The sequence below is a fragment of the Chanodichthys erythropterus genome, chromosome 2 (assembly GCF_024489055.1).
Source record: "Chanodichthys erythropterus isolate Z2021 chromosome 2, ASM2448905v1, whole genome shotgun sequence".
NCBI lineage: Eukaryota > Metazoa > Chordata > Actinopteri > Cypriniformes > Xenocyprididae > Chanodichthys > Chanodichthys erythropterus.
Window position 1 is genome coordinate 31,666,442 of NC_090222.1, and position 22,528 is coordinate 31,688,969.

Below are 22,528 nucleotides of genomic sequence, written 5' to 3' on the forward strand. Positions count from 1 at the left end.
GATTTCAAAACACTGCTTCATGAAGCTTTGAAGCTTTTGTTTCAAATCAGTGGTTCGGATTGCATAAATGAAGCCTCGTTTACTGAAATCATGTGACTTTGGAGCTCTGAACCACAAACAAAAGATTCGTAAAGCTTTGAAGCTTCATGAAGCAGTGTTTTGAAATCGGCTGTCACTAGGTATTGTTGAAAAGTTATTTTGTTTTTTTTGGTGCACAAAAAGTATTCTCATCGCTTCATAATATTAAGGTAGAACAACTGTAGTCACAAGAACTGTTTTGTGTTTGACAATGCTGTAACCTCCTCATGATGGGCCACTTTAAAATCACTGTAAATATACTCATTCGCATATTCCATGCAGTTCATAAAGTAAAAAATAATTTGCTCTTTCCATTACACCATGCTGGAGTGCTCAAACTTCCAGAGTCACAGTGAAACTCCAGGGGAGCGTAGAGAGAAGGAGACAGCAATTAACTAACTATGCTAAATGGTAAATTTGTCAGAATTTCATTTTGGGTAAACTTTTTTAAACTTCCTCTCAATAATAAATGTTTAAAAATGTTAAAATAAGGGAACTTTTTATGAGAAATTAGAAAAGAAAAACATATATATATATATATATATATTGTATATATTTTATTTTTTTGTACAATTTGTAATTTTTATGACAAGAATTGTTGTCCCCTGCTTCCATTACCATCACTAAATATTTTAGAAATAAATTGAGGTTTCACAAACATATTTTTATGTGGTTATAATGGAAAAGAAAGTGACAAGAGAATGCATGACTGCAGGGTAGAGAAGTGACTGTTTGATTTTTCCATTATAAACTGTAGATTTATCAGGTGTCATTACAGTTGTCCATTTCTTTTTATTTTTGTAAAAAGAAAGTTATTTCTGTGCAGATGAAAAATGTAGCTTGATAGGTTTCATTTTTCAAGAGTTAATGTAGTCAAAAGCAGTGTTATTTTAGTATTATTTTGTTTTGTTGTATTCATTAATATTTTGAATAAGCTTTTATTTTTATATTTTCATTTTTTTTATAAGTTCTTTTGTAGTTTTTCTTATTTATATTTATTTACGTTTTGTTGTAGTAATTTCAGTACTTCAGCTTTTTTTATTTCAGTTCATTTCTGTACAGTTTATGTTTTCATCTAATATTTATATTTTATTTAATCTTTATTTCCATGAATGAAAACAATTTTAAATAGTTTTAGTTTTAATTAACAAGAACAACATTGGTCAAAAGCGCCCTCAACTGAAGAATCCTGTTATTTTTGTATTATTTTGTAGTATTTATTAATATTTTGAATTTGTTTTTTGTTTTGTTTTTTATTTCTATTTAGCTTTAAATTTATATATATATATATATATATATATATATATATATATATATATATATATATATATATATATATATATATATATATATATATATATATATATATATATATATATATAATGTTTCAGTTTTAGTCATTTTTATTACTAATTTTAGTTAGCTGCCAAGGCAACATTTCTAATTTTTTTTACAATTTGTTTTTCATCTAATATTTATATTTTCTTTAATTCCATTAAAGAAAACTGTTTTAATTAGTTTTAGTTAATAACAACACTGGTCTACCAAGTATCACCAGATGTCATCAGAGTTGTAAACTAACTATTAGGCTGTCACAGCATGTGTGAATAATTTCATTTATGTACATTTTCATGTCAAAATCTTGACCTTGAAAGCAACGGATGCTTTTAATCTTATTCTGGGCTCTTGTACTGTATGCACTTACAGATGCATGCCTGTATCAGCTCATTCTGATTTTATTTAAAGGAAAACCATTTCCTCTAAAAGCCACTTAGTGAGATTTGAACCCAAGCCCCCATGTGAAGTCCAGCATGCTCTTCCTTTGAGAAGTTTGAATCATCTCGAGCCAGCTCTTCTGACAGATAGAACTCTTTCATTCTGCTCTTTAGATTTCAGCACATTATACACTACTGTATGTGCATTTGGGGAACAACTTGAGGACAGCACTCAAGGGTATGTCAGAAAACAAAAGCATCTTCTCCAGTAGAGGTTGTTTGATGTGATCGTTTGATGACGATAACACTACTCATCCTTCACCTAGTTCATCTCTGCGTGACTTGAGGTCTCTGAAACTTTTGAATGTACAGTATTGCGTCTTCTGTCGATCATTACGCAGGACTTCTTTTGTTGACTGCAGCTCATTATGCCTCTCTGAAATAGCTGATCAAAGCTGCAGCAGGCAGCATGCATTCACACAGATATAGGTTCTCTTTCATCAGAGAACCGGTGCCGCTGAAAAACATCTGAGCTGACGACATAACCGCTGTAGATGCATGTAAGACATTATGCGTTTGTTGTTGAGGAGGTTCCCAGGGTTTGGGGAGCTCTCTGTGGAAAGATCGACAGTGGTGATTGCGAAAGAAAGAGCCTGTAGGTTGCCAGGAAGTGGATGGGCAGGCGGAGGGCTGTGTTTATCATGCTGGGAGTGGGGGCTGATTGCAGCTCAGCTTTGATTACCACCACTAATCAGCTGGAAATGGACTATGAGTGGGCATGTGTGTGTATGCGAGTCTGCAGCAAGTTTGTCGACTTGGAAAGGAACGCCTCTCTTATATGAAAGCGCTGTCTAAAATTGACTTATGAGACAACAACGTTGAAGAGGGCTTGTCGTTGTGATCTCAAAGGTCTCTCAACTGTAATTGTCTTTATTCTTGGCTTCTTGACAAAGTCATGAGTCATAATAACAGAGGGGTCTGATTGCCATGTCTTAAACTTTATGACTAGCATATTTAGCGTTGTCCTTCGCAAAGAAAGGACGTGTTTATAATGCCTCTCGATTTAGTTATGTCACAATACAATTCTGTTTTTATGTGCAACAGTTTTGAAGTATGCTTGCACTTTATTGCTTTTTTTAATTTTGGGTCATTTACTACACCTCTTAGAAAATTAGGAATATAAACAAAAGCTATCCAGTTGACATTAATTTTTAATAGATGGATAGATTGGATGGATTGTTTAGGATGGATGGATGGATGGATTGATTCATTGATTGACAAATTCAGTTTTGCCATCAGAGGGATAAATTACATTTTAAGATATATTAAAATAGAAAACTGTTAAATTGTAATACTATTTCAAAATGTTACTGTTTTTATTTTTGATCAAATAAATACACCCTTATAGCCAGGCAACTAGCTAAAACATTCTAAGACTGTGCTCAACATACAGCGATTGTTTCCTGCGACTGAAGCAGATTTAAATACTTACACATGGAATTTGAACACCGACTATAATCGCAGACTGAACGCAACTGGCTCTGACTGGACGCGTTTGAGCGCAATCAGTCATAAGTATCAATTTACATTCATAATCGGCCTTAAAATCGTTAAGTGTGTGCGTGGCTTATCTTACCAGCCCCAAACCTTTGAGCAGTAGTGTATCAGGTTGAGGCTTCAACAATGACCTTTCTTGCGTTTTTCACTTTTATTAAGATGTTTGACAATGCTGTAACCTCCTCATGATGGGCCACTTTAAAAATCACTGTAAATGAACTCATTCGCATATTCCATGCAGTTCATAAAGTAAAAAATAATTTGCTCTTTCCATTTCACCATGCTGGAGTGCTCAAACTTCCAGAGTCACAGTGAAACTCCAGGGGAGCGTGGAGAGAAGGAGACAGCAATTACCTCACGCTGAAGTGGGCAGGGTGGGCACAGTCGATTTAATCCCAGACCGCACATGCTCATATCCCATCCCCATTACTGTAGAGGATTGAGCAGGCTGGAGGATTGCGCTCACTGAAGCCCGCTGTCTCTCCCCGCTGATGCCACCGCAGCCTTGCCATTCCTCAGCATCAGCAGCTGTCTGCTGCTCATCAGGCCTGACCCCTGTATGATATGACTGAAGCTTTGACTGGTGTCAGCCTCGAGGCATAACTTTTCCCATAGACAGTTGACATTCTCAGGTGACCTGTTATATATCATGTTAAGACAGCACTAACAGAACTAATGAGAAGTAGGGACAACAGGTTTCCTGCTGGAAAACAGCATGGTTGGTTGTGTAATAGTTTAGTTTGGCAAGACCAAGATCATTGGCAAGTGGAAGATCATTCTATGACCTGGTTTAAAATAAATTTCTGTACTATTTTAAACATAATATTAATGTTTTTATTGAAATTTGATACTTTGTGTCTTTAGAAATGTAACAGGTAATATGTAACACTTTTACAGTTTCATTTGGCAATACAAGATTTCCGTTTTAAAGGGCTAGTTCACCCAAAAATGAAAATTTGATGTTTATCTGCTTACCCCCAGCGCATCCAAGATGTAGGTGACTTTGTTTCTTCAGTAGAACACAAAAGATGATTTTTAACTCCAACCACTGCCGTCCGTCATTCAAATAATGCCAGTGGATGGGAACTTCATATATAAGAGTAAAAAAGCACTCGATTCGTGAGGTCTGATCGCGCTCTGACAACAGCAGTGATGTCTCGCGCATATACTTCAATGAGCGCGAGACATCACTGCCGTTGTCAGAGCGCGATCAGACCTCACGAATCGAGTGATGAATGCCGTTGGACATAGTGGTGTATTAGAGGTAAAAAATGATATAAATACTGTTCGGTTTCTCGCACAAACCGATCGTTCCGTGTCTTAAGACATCAGTGTGTCATCACGAGCTGCAGGGTTTTATTTACTCTTATAGTCCAAGTTTCCGCTGGCTTGCATTATACCACTGACCGACGGCAGCGGTTGCAGTTAAAAATCATCATTTGTGTTCTACTGAGAGACAAAGACACCTACATCTTGGATGCTCTGGGGGTAAGCAGATAAACATCTTTCAGGGGTTTAGTAACGCAAATTATGATTTTTAACTGCAACCGCTGCCGTCTGTCAGTCAAATAATAGCAGTGATTGGGAACTTGAACAATAAGGGTCGAAAAAACTTCCATAGACAAATCCAAATTAAACCCTGCGGCTCGTAACAGCACATTGATGTCCTGAGACACGAAACGATCGGTTTGTGCAAGAAACCGAACAGTATTTATATAATTTTTTACCTCTAATACACCACTATGTCCAACTTCGTTCAGCTTCCGGTTAGTAAGGTCTGATCGCGCTCTGACAACGGAAGTGATGTCTGACACTCATTGAAGTATATGGGCGAGACATCACTTCTGTCATCACAACGCGTTCCCGCCTCCTTCTTTCCACATCTAAGAACCGTGTTATAGTATCAAAAGCTGCACTCAGATCCAAGAGGACCAGGAGGCTGAGAGTACCAGAATCAGAGGCAAGGAGGAGGTTATTCGCTACTCTTTCTCTGTACTGTGGAGGGGACGAAAACCAGACTGAAATTGCTTGTGCAGATTGTGTTTATCCAAATGAGACTGTAATTGTGTGGCGACCGCCTTTCCTAATACTTTAGACAGAAAGGGAAGGTTGGAAGTTTAGTCACGGATGTCTGACCTCGACTAACTGAACAGAATAAATGAACCAGAGAGGATTTCTACGTCAAAGAAGGCAGAGCCTTAGTGCACACCTACCTATAAGTAATCATCACAGACCAATGGTAGTTTGAGGGTGTAGACTTTTTCCAGAAAGTTCACTTTGGCAAGCTGTTTCGAACTCCCAAACAAACTTCCTTTTGGCCTGATTTTGTTCAAAATTACATCACACCAGTTAATTCTTCAATTTAGAATGAAGTATATCGTGGCCTTACCTGAATAACTGCTCCTTGCTTTACAGCAGCTTTCTGAGATCTTGAACACAGAGATATCCAGATATGAACTAAAAACTAAAAACGAAAATGCATTCCTTGCATAGAATGACTCACAGACGTCCTTTTGGTCATTATCCACTTGCGCTTTATTCAATGGCACATGCCTCTCAACACCCCCTCCTTACATTTAACACGTACCTCCACCTACCTGCTCCATACTGTTCTTCTCCTATAATCTCATCTGTCACTGATCTCATATCAGACAGTGAACTCTGTGAACTCTTTAATATTCAATTATCATTCCCCTAGACAGTGTCATTCTTGAATAATCAATTCATAAATGCTGCCATACATTCAAAGTAGTGAATTTCTTAAATGATGCCCTTCTTTGTCATGTTTTGCTCGTTTGTTTTAAAGTCTTGTTTTTACAATATCACTCATGCTGGAGTCTGTACCTCATGCCCTTGGCATCAATGTTAAGGCAAAAACAAAACTTGGTCAAAAATATGCTCTTAAAATATTTCCATCAACAGGGGGTGACTTTTCCATTAAAATATTTTTTATCTGTGATAAGAAGTGTCTGTATGTTGTGATACAGATAAAAATTGAAAGTCATATTTTATTGAGGGGGCATTTTTCTTCTCATGGGTATAAGGAGAAACATTCATTCTTTTTATTTAAAAAGTACCATGGGCATTATACAGTTTGAGTTGAACTGTTTTCATAAAGACTGTTTTAGGAGCCCGTCAGACCTGAACATCTGCAAATTTGTTATGTTCCCATATTCCTTGAATGGTAGGTGGTGTTTTCTTGTTTAAAAAACACAGTGGGTTCCAAAGGTCTGTGACCACTAGTGATGTTTTGCATTATCTAATTTAATACATTTCATTACAAATGATATTGTCAGCATAACAGTGTGAGTGAAAAGTTGAATTGAAAAGTATTTTGTATATCCATGTACATAATATTTTTAGTTGCTTTAAATGTTTCATTATCTTAAAACTGCTGTTTTTATTTAAATTCCCTTTAAAATTGCATGTTTTGTTGTGGTTTTAGACTCTTGATCCCAACTGTATTTAGTATTTTTAGTATTTTCAGTGTGCATTATATAGATAGTTAAAGTTAGATTTGTTTGCTACTACAAATCAAAATTTCAAGGTTACAGGGGGTTCATTCATTATGATAGTTTGGTCAAACTGATCATTGTATCTTGTGTAAATATTTGATCTGTCATATATTATGCCCTTGGTTGTTCATCTCCAAAAGAGAGAGATATCATTGTACTTCAAATTTATTATCCTGTTAAGAGATTTTTTGGTGGTTTGAAAAGCCTGATCAATATCACCGTTCTTCATACTTTGAGGAGACTGCTTTTGTGAGTTTTACCAATAACACCAAGTTCAAGTTTATTAAGAGTCAGTATAGTTTGAGATGGTTTGTACAGTAATTGACTTTACAAAGGGACTAGAATGAAAAGTGATACCACATAATAATTAATTTAAAATGATGGTCACATTAGTTCTCATAGACTAAAGATATGCGGCACCTGTAGTTCATATCTATCTTTCAACTTTCAACGTGCTATAGATGGACTGCCAGACACTACATCTGGAGCCCTTGTGTTTCTTTTAATTGGGTGTTTTAGGGGGATATCGTTCATCTCTTCCACCTGTTTCTTTCATTCCTTATTCTTTTTTACATCCTTTACCCGATGACATTACTTTGGCTTTTGGGTACTGAGTGAAACTATCCCAGACCTTGTTTCAAAGTTGAACCCTCTCAGATGATAAACCTCTGAACTACTGTGGACAGCAATCTATCATTTACTCCAAGCTTTTCACACTTGGAGTCAAATGCCTTGTCTTGGAAAGTCCAAATCAAATTAGTTCCTTAGACCAGAGGAAACCTGATTTCTGTGGCTCTATTCCTCATGAGAATGAGAATTCCTGATATTACCATTACCAATTAATTACCTTTTCTTCTGTTATCTGAGCTTCACTGTTGAGCTCATTCTCTGAGACCATTAATATCCTACTGTCTCTTCGATCTAGACCAAATTTTTTTTGAGAAAGAAATGGACATTTCTATCTTTACCAAAACTGCTCAACACTTACATCAACTCATAAATCATTCACACATCTCAATCTCACGCTAAATGGACATATTCACAAAGGCATTATTTTAACACAGCTTGAAGGAAAAGGAAAGACATTCTATTTTTGTTCTGGCAGCTGTTGACATTTCACCTATATATGCATGGTGTGTGTGTGTGTGTGTGTGTGTGTGTGTGTGTGTGTGTGGGGGTGGGGGTGGGTGGGTGGGGGGGGCAGTTCTGCTCTTGCTAAGGGTTCCAAAGGTGCCAGTAGAGATCATGCTGACATTGAGACGAGGAAGTGATTCACGGTGCCTGCTCACATACCCAATACCTGTCAAGGGGTGTTTTTACAAGAGGTCCCGCTTGGATGCATCCACTTGTCCCACAGACTTGAGAGACTGAAAGCTGGAGGATACATGTAAACACAAAATCCAGAAAGCTATTTTGAAAGAATGTATTTGCAAGACCTTTGCATATCCTTTGTAAATGTGAACTGGATTATTTTAATATTCATTCTAATTTTAATTTGGCCTTTTAGGTCTGTGTGTCGGAGGCTAGGAGAGGAGGTGTTCCTGAAGGTCTATGACTACCTGAAGCAGGCCAGACAGAGGCAGGAGAGCGAGGAGAGCATCAAACAGGCTCTGATCCAGCTGGTGGAGAAGCCCAGTGATTGCTTTGAAGTAGATCAACTTCTTTATTATGAAGAGCTACTCTTGGCTGCACAGGAAAACACTGTCAGATAACAGTGAAGCTGACACGCACACTCACAGATGTTATCTGTCAAGAGCCATATAGATCAATTTATGTACTTTAAGATCTTCCTGTGATGCACCTTCATATTGTGAGAGCTCCACACTCAACAACAAATACAGTAAAATACTTTGTGAAGGTTGTGCAAAATTCAGAATTTAAGAATTGTGTTAGAAATCAAAATGGCAGACAGGATGTTGAATTGGAATGGATGAGGAGTTTTACTGAATTACAATTCAAAGAAATTCTCACAACAGAGACATTTCATTAGTCCAACTGTCTTGAGACACAACATAAATTATTACATCATTAATTTTGACAAATTATGCTTATTTATTCACTGATATAAAATATTTTTCCTGACTGTTTAGACACAGTATATATATATACACACACATAGCAAACAGGATGAAGAATTGCAATTGTTTTAATTGAGTTTAAAATGTTACCTATAGAAGTGTGTGTTTTTGTGTGTGTGTGTATACACGCACATACATACATATATGTATATATGTGTGTATATACAGTACAGTCCAAAAGTTTGGAACCACTAAGATTTTTAATGTTTTTAAAAGAAGTTTTGTCTGCTCACCAAGGCTACATTTATTTAATTAAAAATACAGTAAAAAACTGTAATATTGTGAAATATTATTACAATTTAAAATAACTGTTTTCTATTTGAATATATTTGACAAAGTAATTTATTCCTGTGATGCAAAGCTGAATTTTCAGCATCATTACTCCGGTCTTCAGTGTCACATGATCCTTCAGAAATCATTCTAATATGCTGATCTGCTGCTCAAGAAACATTTATGATTATTTTCAATGAGTACTATTACTCTATTATTATTCAATATTTTCAAAAAGAGTACCTTTTTTTCAGGATTCCTTGATGAATAGAAAGTTCAAAAGAACAGCATTTATCTGAAATACAAAGCTTCTGTAGCATTATACACTACCGTTCAAAAGTTTGGGGTCAGTAAGAATTTTTTTTTTTTTTTTAAAGAAATTAAAGAAATTAATACTTTTATTCAACATGGATGTATTAAATCAATCAAAAGTGGCAGTAAAGACATTTATAATGTTACAAAAGATTAGATTTCAGATAAACACTGTTCTTTTGAACTTTCTATTCATCAAATAATCCTGAAAAAAAATATTGTACACAAATATTTTGTACAATTGTACACATTAAATGTTTCTTGAGCAGCAGATCAGCATATTAGAATGATTTCTGAAGGATCATGTGACACTGAAGACCGGAGTAATGATGCTGAAAATTCAGCTTTGCATCACAGGAATAAATTACTTTGTCAAATATATTCAAATAGAAAACAGTTATTTTAAATTGTAATAATATTTCACAATATTACTGTTTTTACTGTATTTTTAATTAAATAAATGTAGCCTTGGTGAGCAGACGAAACTTCTTTTAAAAACATTAAAAATCTTAGTGGTTCCAAACTTTTGGACTGTAATATATATATACACACACACACACACACACACACACCTTCCTTGTTGGTCCTCCTTTTGCTTCCAAAACACCCCTAACCCATCGAGGCATGGACTCCACTAGACCCCTGAAGGTGTGCTATGGTATCTTGCACAAAGATGTTAGCAGCAGATCCTTTAAGTCCTGTAAGTTGCGAGGTGGAGCCTCCATGGATCAGGCTTGTTTGTTCAGCACATCCCACAGATGCTCGAATGGATTGAGATCTGGAGAATATGGAGGCCAAGTCAACACCTCAATCTCGTTGTTGTCCTCCTCAAACCATTCCTGAACCATTTTTGCTTTGTGGCAGGGCGCAGTATCCTGCTGAAAGAGGCCACAGCCACCAGGGAATACCATTTCCATGAAAGGGTGTACATGGTCTGCTACAATGCTTTGGTTGGTGGTATGTGTCAAAGTAACATCCACATGGATGGCAATACCCAAGGTTTCCCAGCAAAACATTGGCCAAAGCATCGCACTGCCAAAAAAATCTGCGATGCACTGTGTATACTGACACCTTTCTATCAGAACAAGCATTAACTTCTTGAGAAATTTGAGCTACATTAGCTCATCTTTCAGATCAGACCACACGAGTCAGCCTTTGCTCTCTACATCCATCAGTGAGCCATGGCCACCCATGACCCTGTCACCGGTTCACCACTTCCTTGGACCAGTTTTGATAGATACTGACCACTGCAGATCAGAAACACCCCACAAGAGCTGCAGTTTTGGAGATGCTCTGACCCAGTTGTCTAGCCATCACAATTTGGCCCTTGTCATATTCGCTTAAATCCTTACGCTTGCCCATTTTTCCTGCTTTGAGGACAAAACGTTCACTTGCTGCCTTATAAAAATGTATATGATATATATATATATATATAAGTAACATTTTAAACTAATTGTAATTCTTCTTCCTGTTTGCTATATCAATTCATTTCTGATTGCACACAAACCTGATATTTGTGATGTGTGATGCATTCATTTCATATTTCAAAGAGCTTAGGTTCGTAGCTTTATATATTTCATACTTGTAAATATAAATATAAAACAAAGATTTACAAAACTTATTTAAAGTTAAATACTGTTTTTGGAATATATACTGTACTATACTTAGTTTGGAGATTCTGTACAAAAAAAAAATAAAGCTTTCTTTTCTGCGTTCAGACTGTAAATATATGTGGATGTTTTTTTTTTATTTCCTACTTCATGTGATGTTTATAGGTCTAACTTCTGATGGGTCTAACTATCACTATTTCATTCTTTTAAAAAACTGCAGTGCACTGATATATTACATTCTTAGCTATCTTCTGTAAACCCCTGGTGTTTTATGATTACAGTTATTAATCGACCTGTTTTGTGGTGCCTGTTCACCAAAAATTGGCTGATTTCTCACAGCTCAGAAGTTAGCGAGCTGAATAAAACACAACAGTAGAAGATCAATAGCAGAAAACACTGAAACACAGGGACTCTAGCTGAGATACCGCTCCAGTCAGCCTTCTCCATTGTTTTGCTGTTATCGCTGAAGCAAACCGGGACATTCATTACAAGTTATCGACTTTTCCATGACATGAATGTAAGAATGTTGTTGTTTTTCCCCTTTAAGGATAGTCCAAACTCGAAAGATGGCTTTAATAATCTTGCCAATTGAACTGAACACATTGTACCACTCGGAAGACTGAGTGTTCTTCACAGTGTCATCACTGATTTAATCAGATAATGTATTTGTTTCTACAAACAGCTGTTTGTTATAGTGATGGATTACAAGTAATGCTCGTTATCACACTGTTACAATGAAAGTTCAAGGTTTGTGTGTGAGGTGAAGAGAGTGAAAAGAAAGCGATTCCGTCATTTTATCAGCATTTAAAAATATAATCAGCAAAAATGTGCAGTGCATTTCATCACATCATGTTCATAGCTGTGCTTGTGCAGTCATGCTGTGCTTGTTAACTCTCATTTTCACTTTTTAAATGGCGTTCCAGTTTGCTGTCAAGTATTAACCGCATACCCCACGTCCTCCTACTGCGCACACTTTTCCACATGTCAAAAAAACAAAGCTTTCAAACACCCCACTGCTCAAAGGTTCAGAGAGCTGTGTTGGCGAAGAAGCCATTGTTTTGTAATTCTAGTTGGTGTTGTGGCCATATCAACGCTGTCTCTTTACTTTGACTGTGTTATCAGACACCTTATCATGTTCCGCTTGACTGATATGTCTTGACTGGAGTGAGGCAGATTATTGTCACAGATGATGACAAATGTCGTGAGGATTAGCTGCTTGTGCTTCCTCCAGTCAAACAGGGAAAAAAATGGATGGAGAGATTGACCAAAAGATAGATAGTGAGTTTAGTTTTGACAGGCTACATTCACTCAGTCCATGTTTGACAGGGACTGTCAGCTGTACTTACTAACACATGTGACTCTCAAATCATCTTGTACAACAGCTTACAGGAGCGGCTTGAATGCTGTCTTTATGAACAGTATGAAGTATGCAATGTGAAGCCCCTTTAATATTGTCTCGATATCCTCGATAACCAGTGACAGAAGTACATAGCAAAGATCTTCCACAACACCAGAAACTGACCAGCAAATCACTTGCTGTTTGCTACAGTTGTGGCTACTGTAGTTATAGTACTATCGATCGTAAGAGATGCAATTATAGTGTCAATCCAGGAACATCCTATTTGCAGGATAGTGGTCACAATGATAGATGTGTGGCAGAATCAGAGAGGAACATTTTACTCATTCTACTCATTTCTGTTCATTCTCATTCAGTTGGGTTCAAAAGATCATACAGCTACCATTCAAAAGTTTTTGTTTTTTAAAGATTTTTTTAATCTTATGTTCATCAGGCCTGCATTTATTCAATACCGTTAGAACAGTAATACTGAGAAACGTTATTATAATTTAAAATAATAATTTTTTATATATTCAAAAATGTAATCTGAATTTTCAGAGTTTACTCCAGTCTTCATTGTCACATGATCCTTCAATTCAAATATGCTGATTTGGAGCTCAAGAATCTTTTAAGTTTCTTCAAAGGATTCTTTGATGAATAAAAAGTTAAAAAGGACAGCAATTATTTGAAACAGAAACATTATAAATGTCTTCGATGTCACTTTTGATCTATTTAATGTGCCTTTGTTGAATAACAAAGAAAAAAAAATCTTTTGAACGGTATTGTAGCTTTAACCAGCACAGCAAATATGGCGTTCATCATATTTAGACCTGATTATTCAACTGACAGTGCTTACTAAGATTCACTAAGCTCCGCCCCTCTTGGTTACTGTTGCTAATGCAGACAAGCTTTACACATGCCTTAGTAATGAACTAGATATTTCAGTGAACCGTGTGAATTTTTAGCAAAATATGCTGATAAATTATTTCTACATGGACAGGAATGAAAGGGTTCACCCAAAAACAACAATTCTCTCATTAATTACTCACCCTCATGTCGTTCCACGCCGGTAAGATTTCAAAACACTGCTTCATGAAGCTTCGAAGCTTTACAAATCTTTTGTTTCGAATCAGTGGTTCGAAGCGTGTATCAAACTGCCAAAGTCATGCCCCCCGGTGGTGAACCATTGAAATTTAAAAATATTTATGACGTAACAAAGCCTCGTTTACTGAAATCATGTGACTTTGGCAGTTTGATACACGCTCTGAACCACTGATTCAAAACAAAAGATTCATAAAGCTTCGAAGCTTCATGAAGCAGTGTTTTTAAATCACCCATCACTAGATATTGTTGAATAAAGTAGTTATTTTGTTTAATATCTAGTGATGGGCGATTTCAAAACACTGATAACGTCATGCCCCCAGTGGTGAACCACTAAAATTTCGAAACCCTTATGTCATAATGAAGCCTCATTTACTGAAATCACGTGACTTTGGCAGTTTTATATACGCTCCGAACCAATGATTCTAAACAAAAGCTTCGAAGCTTCATGAAGCAGTGTTTTGAAATCGCCCATCACTAGATATTGTTGAATAAAGTCGTTATCTTGTTTAATATCTAGTGATAGGCGATTTCAAAACACTGCTAAAGTCATGCCCCCAGTGGTGAACCACTAAAATTTCGAAACCCTTATGTCATAATGAAGCCTCGTTTACTGAAATCACGTGACTTTGGCAGTATTATATATGCTCCGAACCAATGATTCTAAACAAAAGATTCGTAAAGCTTCAAAGCTTCATGAAGCAGTGTTTTGAAATCGCCCATCACTAGATATTGTTGAATAAAGTCGTTTTTGGCGCACAAAAAGTACTATCGGCTCTTCATAACATTAAGGTTGAACCACTGTAGTCACATGAACTGTTTTAAATATGTCTTAATTAGCTTTCTGGGCATCTAAAAGTTTTAATTATCTTGCTGTCAATGCAGGCCTCACTGAGCCATTGGATTTTATCAAAAATATCTTAATTTGTGTTCCGAAGATGAACGAAAGTCTTATGGGTGTGGAACGATTTGAGAGTGCGTAATTATTAATGACAGAAGTGTCATTTTTGGGTGAACTAACCCTTCAATTCTGACATTGCAAAGGTTTTGTACATTTTAAAAGGATAAAAACTTTGAAGAACGCAAACTAGAATTGAGTTTTTGTATATTGTCCATAAACTTTTGCACAGATCCTTGTCTGAAAAATGTCAGATGGTTGGGGCCTCTCTCTTTTAGTACAGCATGTAGCATTGAAAAGTATGATTCATTTCAGTGAGCAGGTGTGTTCAAGCAGATCATGTTAATGAACCAGTGTACCTGAACCAAATACATAAAAAGATATCGCCCCTGTGAGAACATTTGTTTGTAGCTTGACTGTAGTTGAACTACTGTAAATTATGATTAGCATGTAGCTTGGCAGGATTTGAAAAATAATTTAGCTTCCCCAACCCTACCATCCACTGTACAAGAGTATCCTTGAGAAAATCCTCGAGAGCACACAACCGTTGGATGTTGTGATCTATAATTGTTACAACTCCGTCAACACCCCTGTGTTTGCACAGAGTGCTGTATTGACCTCAGAATTACAGTGATCACTTAAGGAGGTCTCAAACCCAAACCGAACAGCATTTCGAATCCTGTGAGCGTTTAGCAAAGAGCAAGACATAATTAGACACGGAGATAATGAGCACCTTTTTTGCCTCCTGCTGCCTTTGGCTCTTCTGGCCCTGATCAAACAATTTTACCAGTATGGCCTAGAATTTTAGTTGATCATTTTTTTAATTTTTATTTATTTAGTTAGGACAGTAGGGGGACAGAAAGGAAATTTTGGAGGAGAGACAGGAAATTAAAATGTTTAAATTTAATTTAACAAGAAAGTGCGAAATTAAACCAATCATTCGAAAATTTTATGTATTGATAAAACATTATTCGACATTTAACAAAAATATGTGAGAACTGTTTTGAAATCCTATTCTCTTCTAAAATAATAATAAAAAATGTTTAATTTTACTTTTTATTGTCATAAATTTCAAAATTAATACATGTATTTAATTAAAATGTAATTTGAAATGGTTTTATTTCAATTAAAAATGCAAACATTTAACTGAAGAACAAATTTTAATTAAAAAAAAAATATATTAAAATGTTTTAATAAAAACAAATTATTGCCACCATGTTAATTTTTTTTTTTATCTTCATTACCGTTGATGAAATGTTTCTTGATTGACTTTGTTCATGAGCATTCATTGTTAATGAACATATTTGGCACTAATGATATTCATAGTAGTATCAAATAACAACAACTACAAAAAATGTTGATAGTTTAGATGCACATGATCTCAGTGGTCCCCATCTGTTAGCCAGTTTATTTATAATTAGTCCTATAAGTTGTAGTGCTTTCCCAAGTTTGTGCTTGATGACTTGCAGAAGAAGCCATGCTGGGCTCAGGTGCAGGGACCGATTAAAGAGCAGGTTTTGAATAAGAGATGCTCTACTTAAAATCTCTAAGGAGAATCCACCTTTAGATTCTGCAATCAAATACACACCTGCAAAGTGAATGCAGCTCAGTATTAATCGTTGTTGGATCCAGCAGTGCTTTCCAGCTACTGTGATCCTCATGCTCTGAGAGGTCTGGGTCTGTGCCTTTGTGTCCCTCCCCCTGTGGGCTACATTAGTATTCATCTCAGCAGGTTTCTGGCTGCCAATGGATAAATTAATTGATATTTTGGCGGTGGAGAGCTTGCAACAGTTCCAGTCTTGAGAAAGTTCATTAAATTGACCTACTTTCACTGGAGTTGGTGCTTTAATTGAGTCAGCCTGATTTAAACATACTCAAAATGCATTTAAAGTTATTGTTTTTGTTGATAATGATGATTTACTTACACTTACTTACACAGGGGGTCTGGAGTCCCAGAAGTCTTTATCAATTTAATGTTGTTTTTTTTAATAGTTTTTTCAGTCTTTGCACTTTATAGTCCTCGACAGCAAATGGATATATCTGATATATATATATATATATATATATATATATATATATATATATATATATATATATATATATATATATATATATATATATATATATATATATATATATTAGTTTTTTTAATGTGTTTTTGCTAAATCGCCTGAAATAAGGTCTGTGGTTAACAAAGCCTCTAAATATTTTCACATTTTGTTATATGACATAAAACACACTAGTTATAACCTGCTTGTAATTTTTAAAACCTTTATTGTGTCTTAAAAACTGCAGTTGCTAACAAGTTGCCAAAGGGACTACTTCCTTTGGTGGGGAATTTAGACATCATCATTAAAAACGGGACATTTGGACTGCATTTCTCATGAAAAAGTGGATAAGTATTCATACACAGCACAGATCATAATCAGAGAGCATGTTTTTAAATAAAGTTGTTTTTTACGTAAAGTTTGAGGAAGCTTGGTGGTGACGTTGATCCACGACTATGGTGTGCTGTAGTCCGTTTGCTGTTAGCTTTTTACATCTGACGACTTTATTTAGGCTTCAAAATATATAAATGTTGTGTTAACTTGTAAAGATTATTATCTTGATAGACAAAACGTGTAAGTGTCATAACCCTTTGTTAAACACAGAGCTTATATTTTGAGATTTTCCAAAAGTCTATGGGAAAAATGCATCGAGGGAACCCATGCTTTGCTAATTTCTGGGTTGGCCTACAAAAACACGTCATCCCTGAGGTACTCTATAGAGTGCCCCAGGGATGACGCGTTTTTGTTGGCAAAACCCGGAAGCGAGTTAGCATTTTAGGACTTCCGGTTCCAACTCTGTAAAGTCTATGGGTCTGTGGTTAACAAAGCCTCTAAATACTTTCACGTTTTGATCTATGATATAAAACACACCAGTTATAACCCATTTGTGATTTTTTTAAACTTTTACTGTGTCTTCAAATCGGCGGTTGCTAACAAATTGCTAAAAGGGACTACTTCCTTTGGTGGGGACTTTAGACGTCATCATGACAAACGGGACATTTGGACTGCATTTCTCATGAAAAAATGGATAAGTATTCATAACAGCACGATCATAATCAGTGAGCATGTTTTTAAATAGAGTTGTTTTCTAAATAAAATTTGAGGAAGCTGGTGGTGACGACGTTGATCCACGACTATGGTGTGCTGTAGTCCGTTTATAGCCTACTGTTAGCCTTTTATATCTGACGACTTTATTTAGGCTTCAAAATCTATAAATGTTGTGTTAACTTGTAAAGATTATCTTGATAGACAAAACGTGTAAGTGTCATAACCCTTTGTTAAACACAGAGCTTATTTTCTGCGATCTTCCAAAAGTCTATGGGAAAAATGCATAGGCTTTCAATCGAGGGAACCCGTGCGCCGCTAACTTCTTGGTTGGCCAACAAAAACACGTCATCCCTGAGGTACTCTATTATAGCATTAACTACTGTCACAAGCTGATTGGTTCATGTCACTTCTGCAGCCAATGAGCTTGTTGCTTACACATTTAAATGGCTGGTTACATTCACTAGTTTGCAGCGCGCTTCTAAAACGCTCCACCTTCCCCAGCTCCACCTGTATAGATCTGCTATGGGTTATTGATATATGTTATTTGTGCAGCAGCACTATGCCTTACTCGCAGCAGCATATCGGTGTATGTATTGGCAATAGCATGTTCCTATACTTGCTCTGTAGCAGCAACAATAATCAGCAGCAGAAATAATCTACAACAACAGCAATAATCTACAGATCTATTCCGCCAAGACCAAATACATTAACATTGTCATATCCATTACCATGCTAAAAATCTTCAGAGAGTTGTCATGATTGGAAAAAAAAATACAAATTATATATATATATATATATATATATATATATATATATATATATATATATATATATATATATATATATATATATGTGTGTATATATATATATATATATATATGTATGTGTGTGTATATATATATATATATATATGCGTGTGTGTATTTACTGATAGTCAGAAATCTGACTGTGCAAAAAACTTCAAATTCTCAAATCGCAACCAACTGCACAGATCAGTATATCCAGGAGTCTGTAAGTGAACACACTGTCTAAAGGAATACATGTTGCTGAGGATTTAAGCCAGACAATCAGGTCTTGATCCTGATCCTCGACCGGGCATATCCAGCATATGACTCATCTCTGTATTCCTCTGCCTGCCGCTTTGTCTCATCAGGTTCGGGTGCAGAGTGGGCGTTCAGTGCGCTGTGGCCGTGACAGCCGTATCACAGCTGTACCTTTAATCGCTCGTTCCCATCAACCCTGAGACCCTGACCAAGTGCAATGAGGCATAATGCCATCGAGGAGATGATAATGCCGGGAACGCTGAAGATAAGTAATGCCTCCTCTTACTGAGAGAGAAAGAGAGCGTGCACTGCATACTGTACACTGTTTGCATTCATCTTCCTCCAATAACCTGTCGGAGGTGCCCGGGGCCTAAACACATTGCATGTAATTTTTACTCATGAATACAGAACTGAATGAATCGCAAATATTGACCAACATGATATTGTTTTATCTCTGTGTGAAGTACTGGAGATTCGGCAGATATTTGCTCTAGTCTTGGAGGAAATGAGCTGGTTTGCTGTTACATTACATTAGTACTGGATTATATGTAAATGAGTATGCATCTATAATGTGACATTTTTTAAATGTTTATGTTCTTAATGGTTTGTTTACACTAATCGATCATATGCACATTTAATTTACACAGGGATATAAATGTGATCTACTTGGCTGAACTGTACTGCCATTCAAAATGTGTTTACTAATAGCAGCTTTGGCTACTTTCACTCAACATTTAAAGATTTTTGCTGCTTGATTACAAAGAGCTAATGCAGCAGAAATTTTAACTTAGTTTTATTGCTATTAAGGGGTTAGTTCACCCAAAAATGAAATTTCTGTCATTAAGTACTCACCCTCATATCGTTCCACACCCATAAGATCTTCGTTCATCTTGGGAACACAAATTAAGATATTTTTGATGAAATCTGAGAGTTAAAGTTGCAATATGTAAGATTTTTGCAGTAAAATATCCAAAAACCACTAGGCCAGTGTTATATATTTTGTTCACTTGAGTACTTACAATATCCCAAATGTTTCCAACTATTTGTAAATCGTGAGAAAACTGCAATTTTAACCAAGGCTCCGGGACGTGTGAGGAGTCGCCTGTCAATTGCGTCATACCTACGTTACCCTCGGTTTCCGTGGGTATGTAGCTCAACACGTTTACTCTTAATGTTTAAATCTAACTTTCTTGATTTTTTTTGTTTTTTGCGAGTACCATGCTTTACCATGCCTCAGAGAAAAACACTATTTTGTGAAGTAGCTAACATAGCATAATCAGATGCAGCTTTATTTTTAGTAACAGTAATACAGCATTTTCTCCATCATACACGTTTTAAAATTAATTACATGCCATTTATCAACACAAGCCATCCAGCATTTAATAAGATATTCTAAAATCTCACTGCAGTGTGCAACAAGTGTCTCACAGCAGCCACCGTGTGAACGCACAGGGTAACATTATAACATAATTTTCAACACTCTCAAATGTATCTGAAATGATAAACAGAGCTGAAGCGGTGCCGACAACTGTGTCATAAAAAAAAAAAAATCCGCTGCTGGCTGCGTGTGTTGCGCAGTCGCTCCAGCGGCCTCGTTCAGCTCCCACAACACTCGGTCCTGCTCTGCTTCATACTACAATAACGTTAATGATTTCTTTGTCCTTTCCCCTTTTTGTTTCCACCAGCTGTGAGGTGAAGACCACAAGTCCCAAGATTGCACACTCAAACTTGCCGTCATCAAGCTACGCCTTTGTTTTGAAGAGGCCTCTAGTGACCTCTAGTGACATAAATCTTACATATTGCACCTTTAAGGGTAAATTTTGAAGTTTGATTTGCTGCTCAAGAAACATTTCTTATTATAATCAATGTTGAAAACAGTTGTGCTGATTAATATTTTTCTGTAAAACTACGATACATTTTTTTCAGGACTCTGATGAATCGAAAGTTCAAAAGAGCAGTATTTATTTAAAATACATTTTTCTAACAATGTAAAAGTGCAAGTATTTTCTAAGAAGTGCTGCAATGTGCGCAAGTAGCAACAGCTACTGAGTATAAAAACACATTTTGGTTATGGCCACACAAGCTCTTCGTAAGCAGTTTGTTAGAGTGAAAATTGTGAGCTCACTTTCTGTGTGGGAATCCTCCTTCTGTGGCCTGCTTATCATTAGACCTTGTCAGCATGTGATAGATCACATGTTGTGTGAGATTGAAGAGGAAAGCTCTCCTCCAGTTCTCATGCCTACAGGATAAGACTGTCATGAGCGATTTCCAGGCCGTTGCAATGCCATAATTGGTTTCTATTGCATCTTTTTTCCTCAGGTGTTATGTCGGTCTTATGGTTTCATGTGACTAGACAAAAAGAAACGTCAGGGGCAATAATATCAGTGTGCCTTTCTCTCTTTCCCTCTGCTCTACTCTTTCTCGCTCTCTCCATCTCTACATATAGTTATATAATGGGAAAGGTCTAGACCCTTTACTATCATATGCAGCTAAAACTGAGATGACAAGCTTAATGGCTGAATGGGGCATTAACTTATCAAATCATTTATTCATACTGGGCAGTAGCAACACCTGTGAATGAAGGTTAAAGGGTCTAGAGGGCATTTCAGTGTTTCAGATTAGATTGTTCTCCTTCAGTGATATATAAGGCATCACATTTCAGTTCTTTTATCAGCTATCATGCAAGGAAACGTGGTTTCATACAAACAGAAAAAAGCAGACAAGGGACACGTAGAGATAAAAGTGAGAGACACCTTGAAGAGTGCTGATGAATAGAATTAATAACAGTTGTTCTGTGATCTGGGATCAAACTGTGATAGTTCACCTGAAAGTGAAAAGTCTGTCGTCATCCTCATCCCCACGTTGTTCCAAACCTGCGTGATGTTCTTTCTTCTGTCAAACACGAGATCTTCGGCAGGATGTTCATGCTGATCATTTCCTTATAATTAAAGTGAATGGTGCGCTGTCAAGCTCCAGAATAACAGTAAAAGTAGTCTACATGACTTGTGTGCTATATTCCGGTATTCAGAAGCCATGTGATAGATTTAGGAAAACCAAAACTTAATCTGTTACTTACTGAAAATATTTCCCTCCTTCATAGCTCTCAAATCTCATGTGTGTGATTTGAATATGCGGATATGCTTTGTTAAAGCTACTTTTTTTTTGTTAAAAATTATCAAAAATCAACTTTTGAACAAGTACATAACCAGCCATTGTTCAAAACTATCTAATTATCTTGTCTCGATTCACAACATTAAGCTTGTAATAATGTTTTATAATAAGAGCGACATGGTGGATTCCCGCGGGAAATTTGAGCATGCAGCAGTTCCTCTGTGCGTCATTACGTCACGTCCGTAAACAAAGGAAGGAGTTCAGGCTAATCGGTTTTATCACGTGAGGACGCTGCCGGTAGCGGCACATTTATAGCCTGTTTTCACAGCAGTTGAAATAATTAAACTTATCATTTTGATGGCGGATTGTAATCCAGAAAGATCCAAATGACAATCATCAGTGACAACTGGAGATTCACCCTTAGTCAAAAAGCAAAAGACTTTGGACTGTGGAGTGGCTACAGACATTGAAATCTACAGGTAACACTAATACACACTAAATACATATAGTCACGCAATGCTGATGTCGTTAACAATAACAATTTGAGAACGATATAACAGTAATAATAATTTGCACGGTTTGGTTTGGCATGATCCGAGCTAAATGATCGTTAGATTTAATCATCATTGGCAGTGCGATTTATTGTAGGCCTAATGCTTTTTTCCTCAGTTGGTCAAAACAAAAGTGGCAAACATGTTACTTACTTGTTCAGATGATATTTTCCAGTGAACATTTTTATATTGGTCATACTTTCAAGTAGTGATGGGCAGAGCGAGGCTTCGTGAAACACTGAAGCAGTTGAATCAAAT

The 22,528-nt window shown here is 36.3% G+C and overlaps 1 protein-coding gene across 1 annotated transcript in view; it reads left to right on the plus strand.

Annotated features, from left to right (window-relative positions):
* Positions 1-9,025, plus strand: part of nek11 (NIMA-related kinase 11) — a 74,236-nt gene extending 65,211 nt beyond the window's left edge. The window contains exon 15 of the mRNA XM_067396159.1: positions 8,373-9,025. Coding sequence (XP_067252260.1) covers positions 8,373-8,577 — 205 coding nt within the window. The 3' untranslated portion in view covers positions 8,578-9,025. The remainder of the gene's footprint in view (positions 1-8,372) is intronic.
* Positions 9,026-22,528: the final 13,503 nt, after the last annotated feature.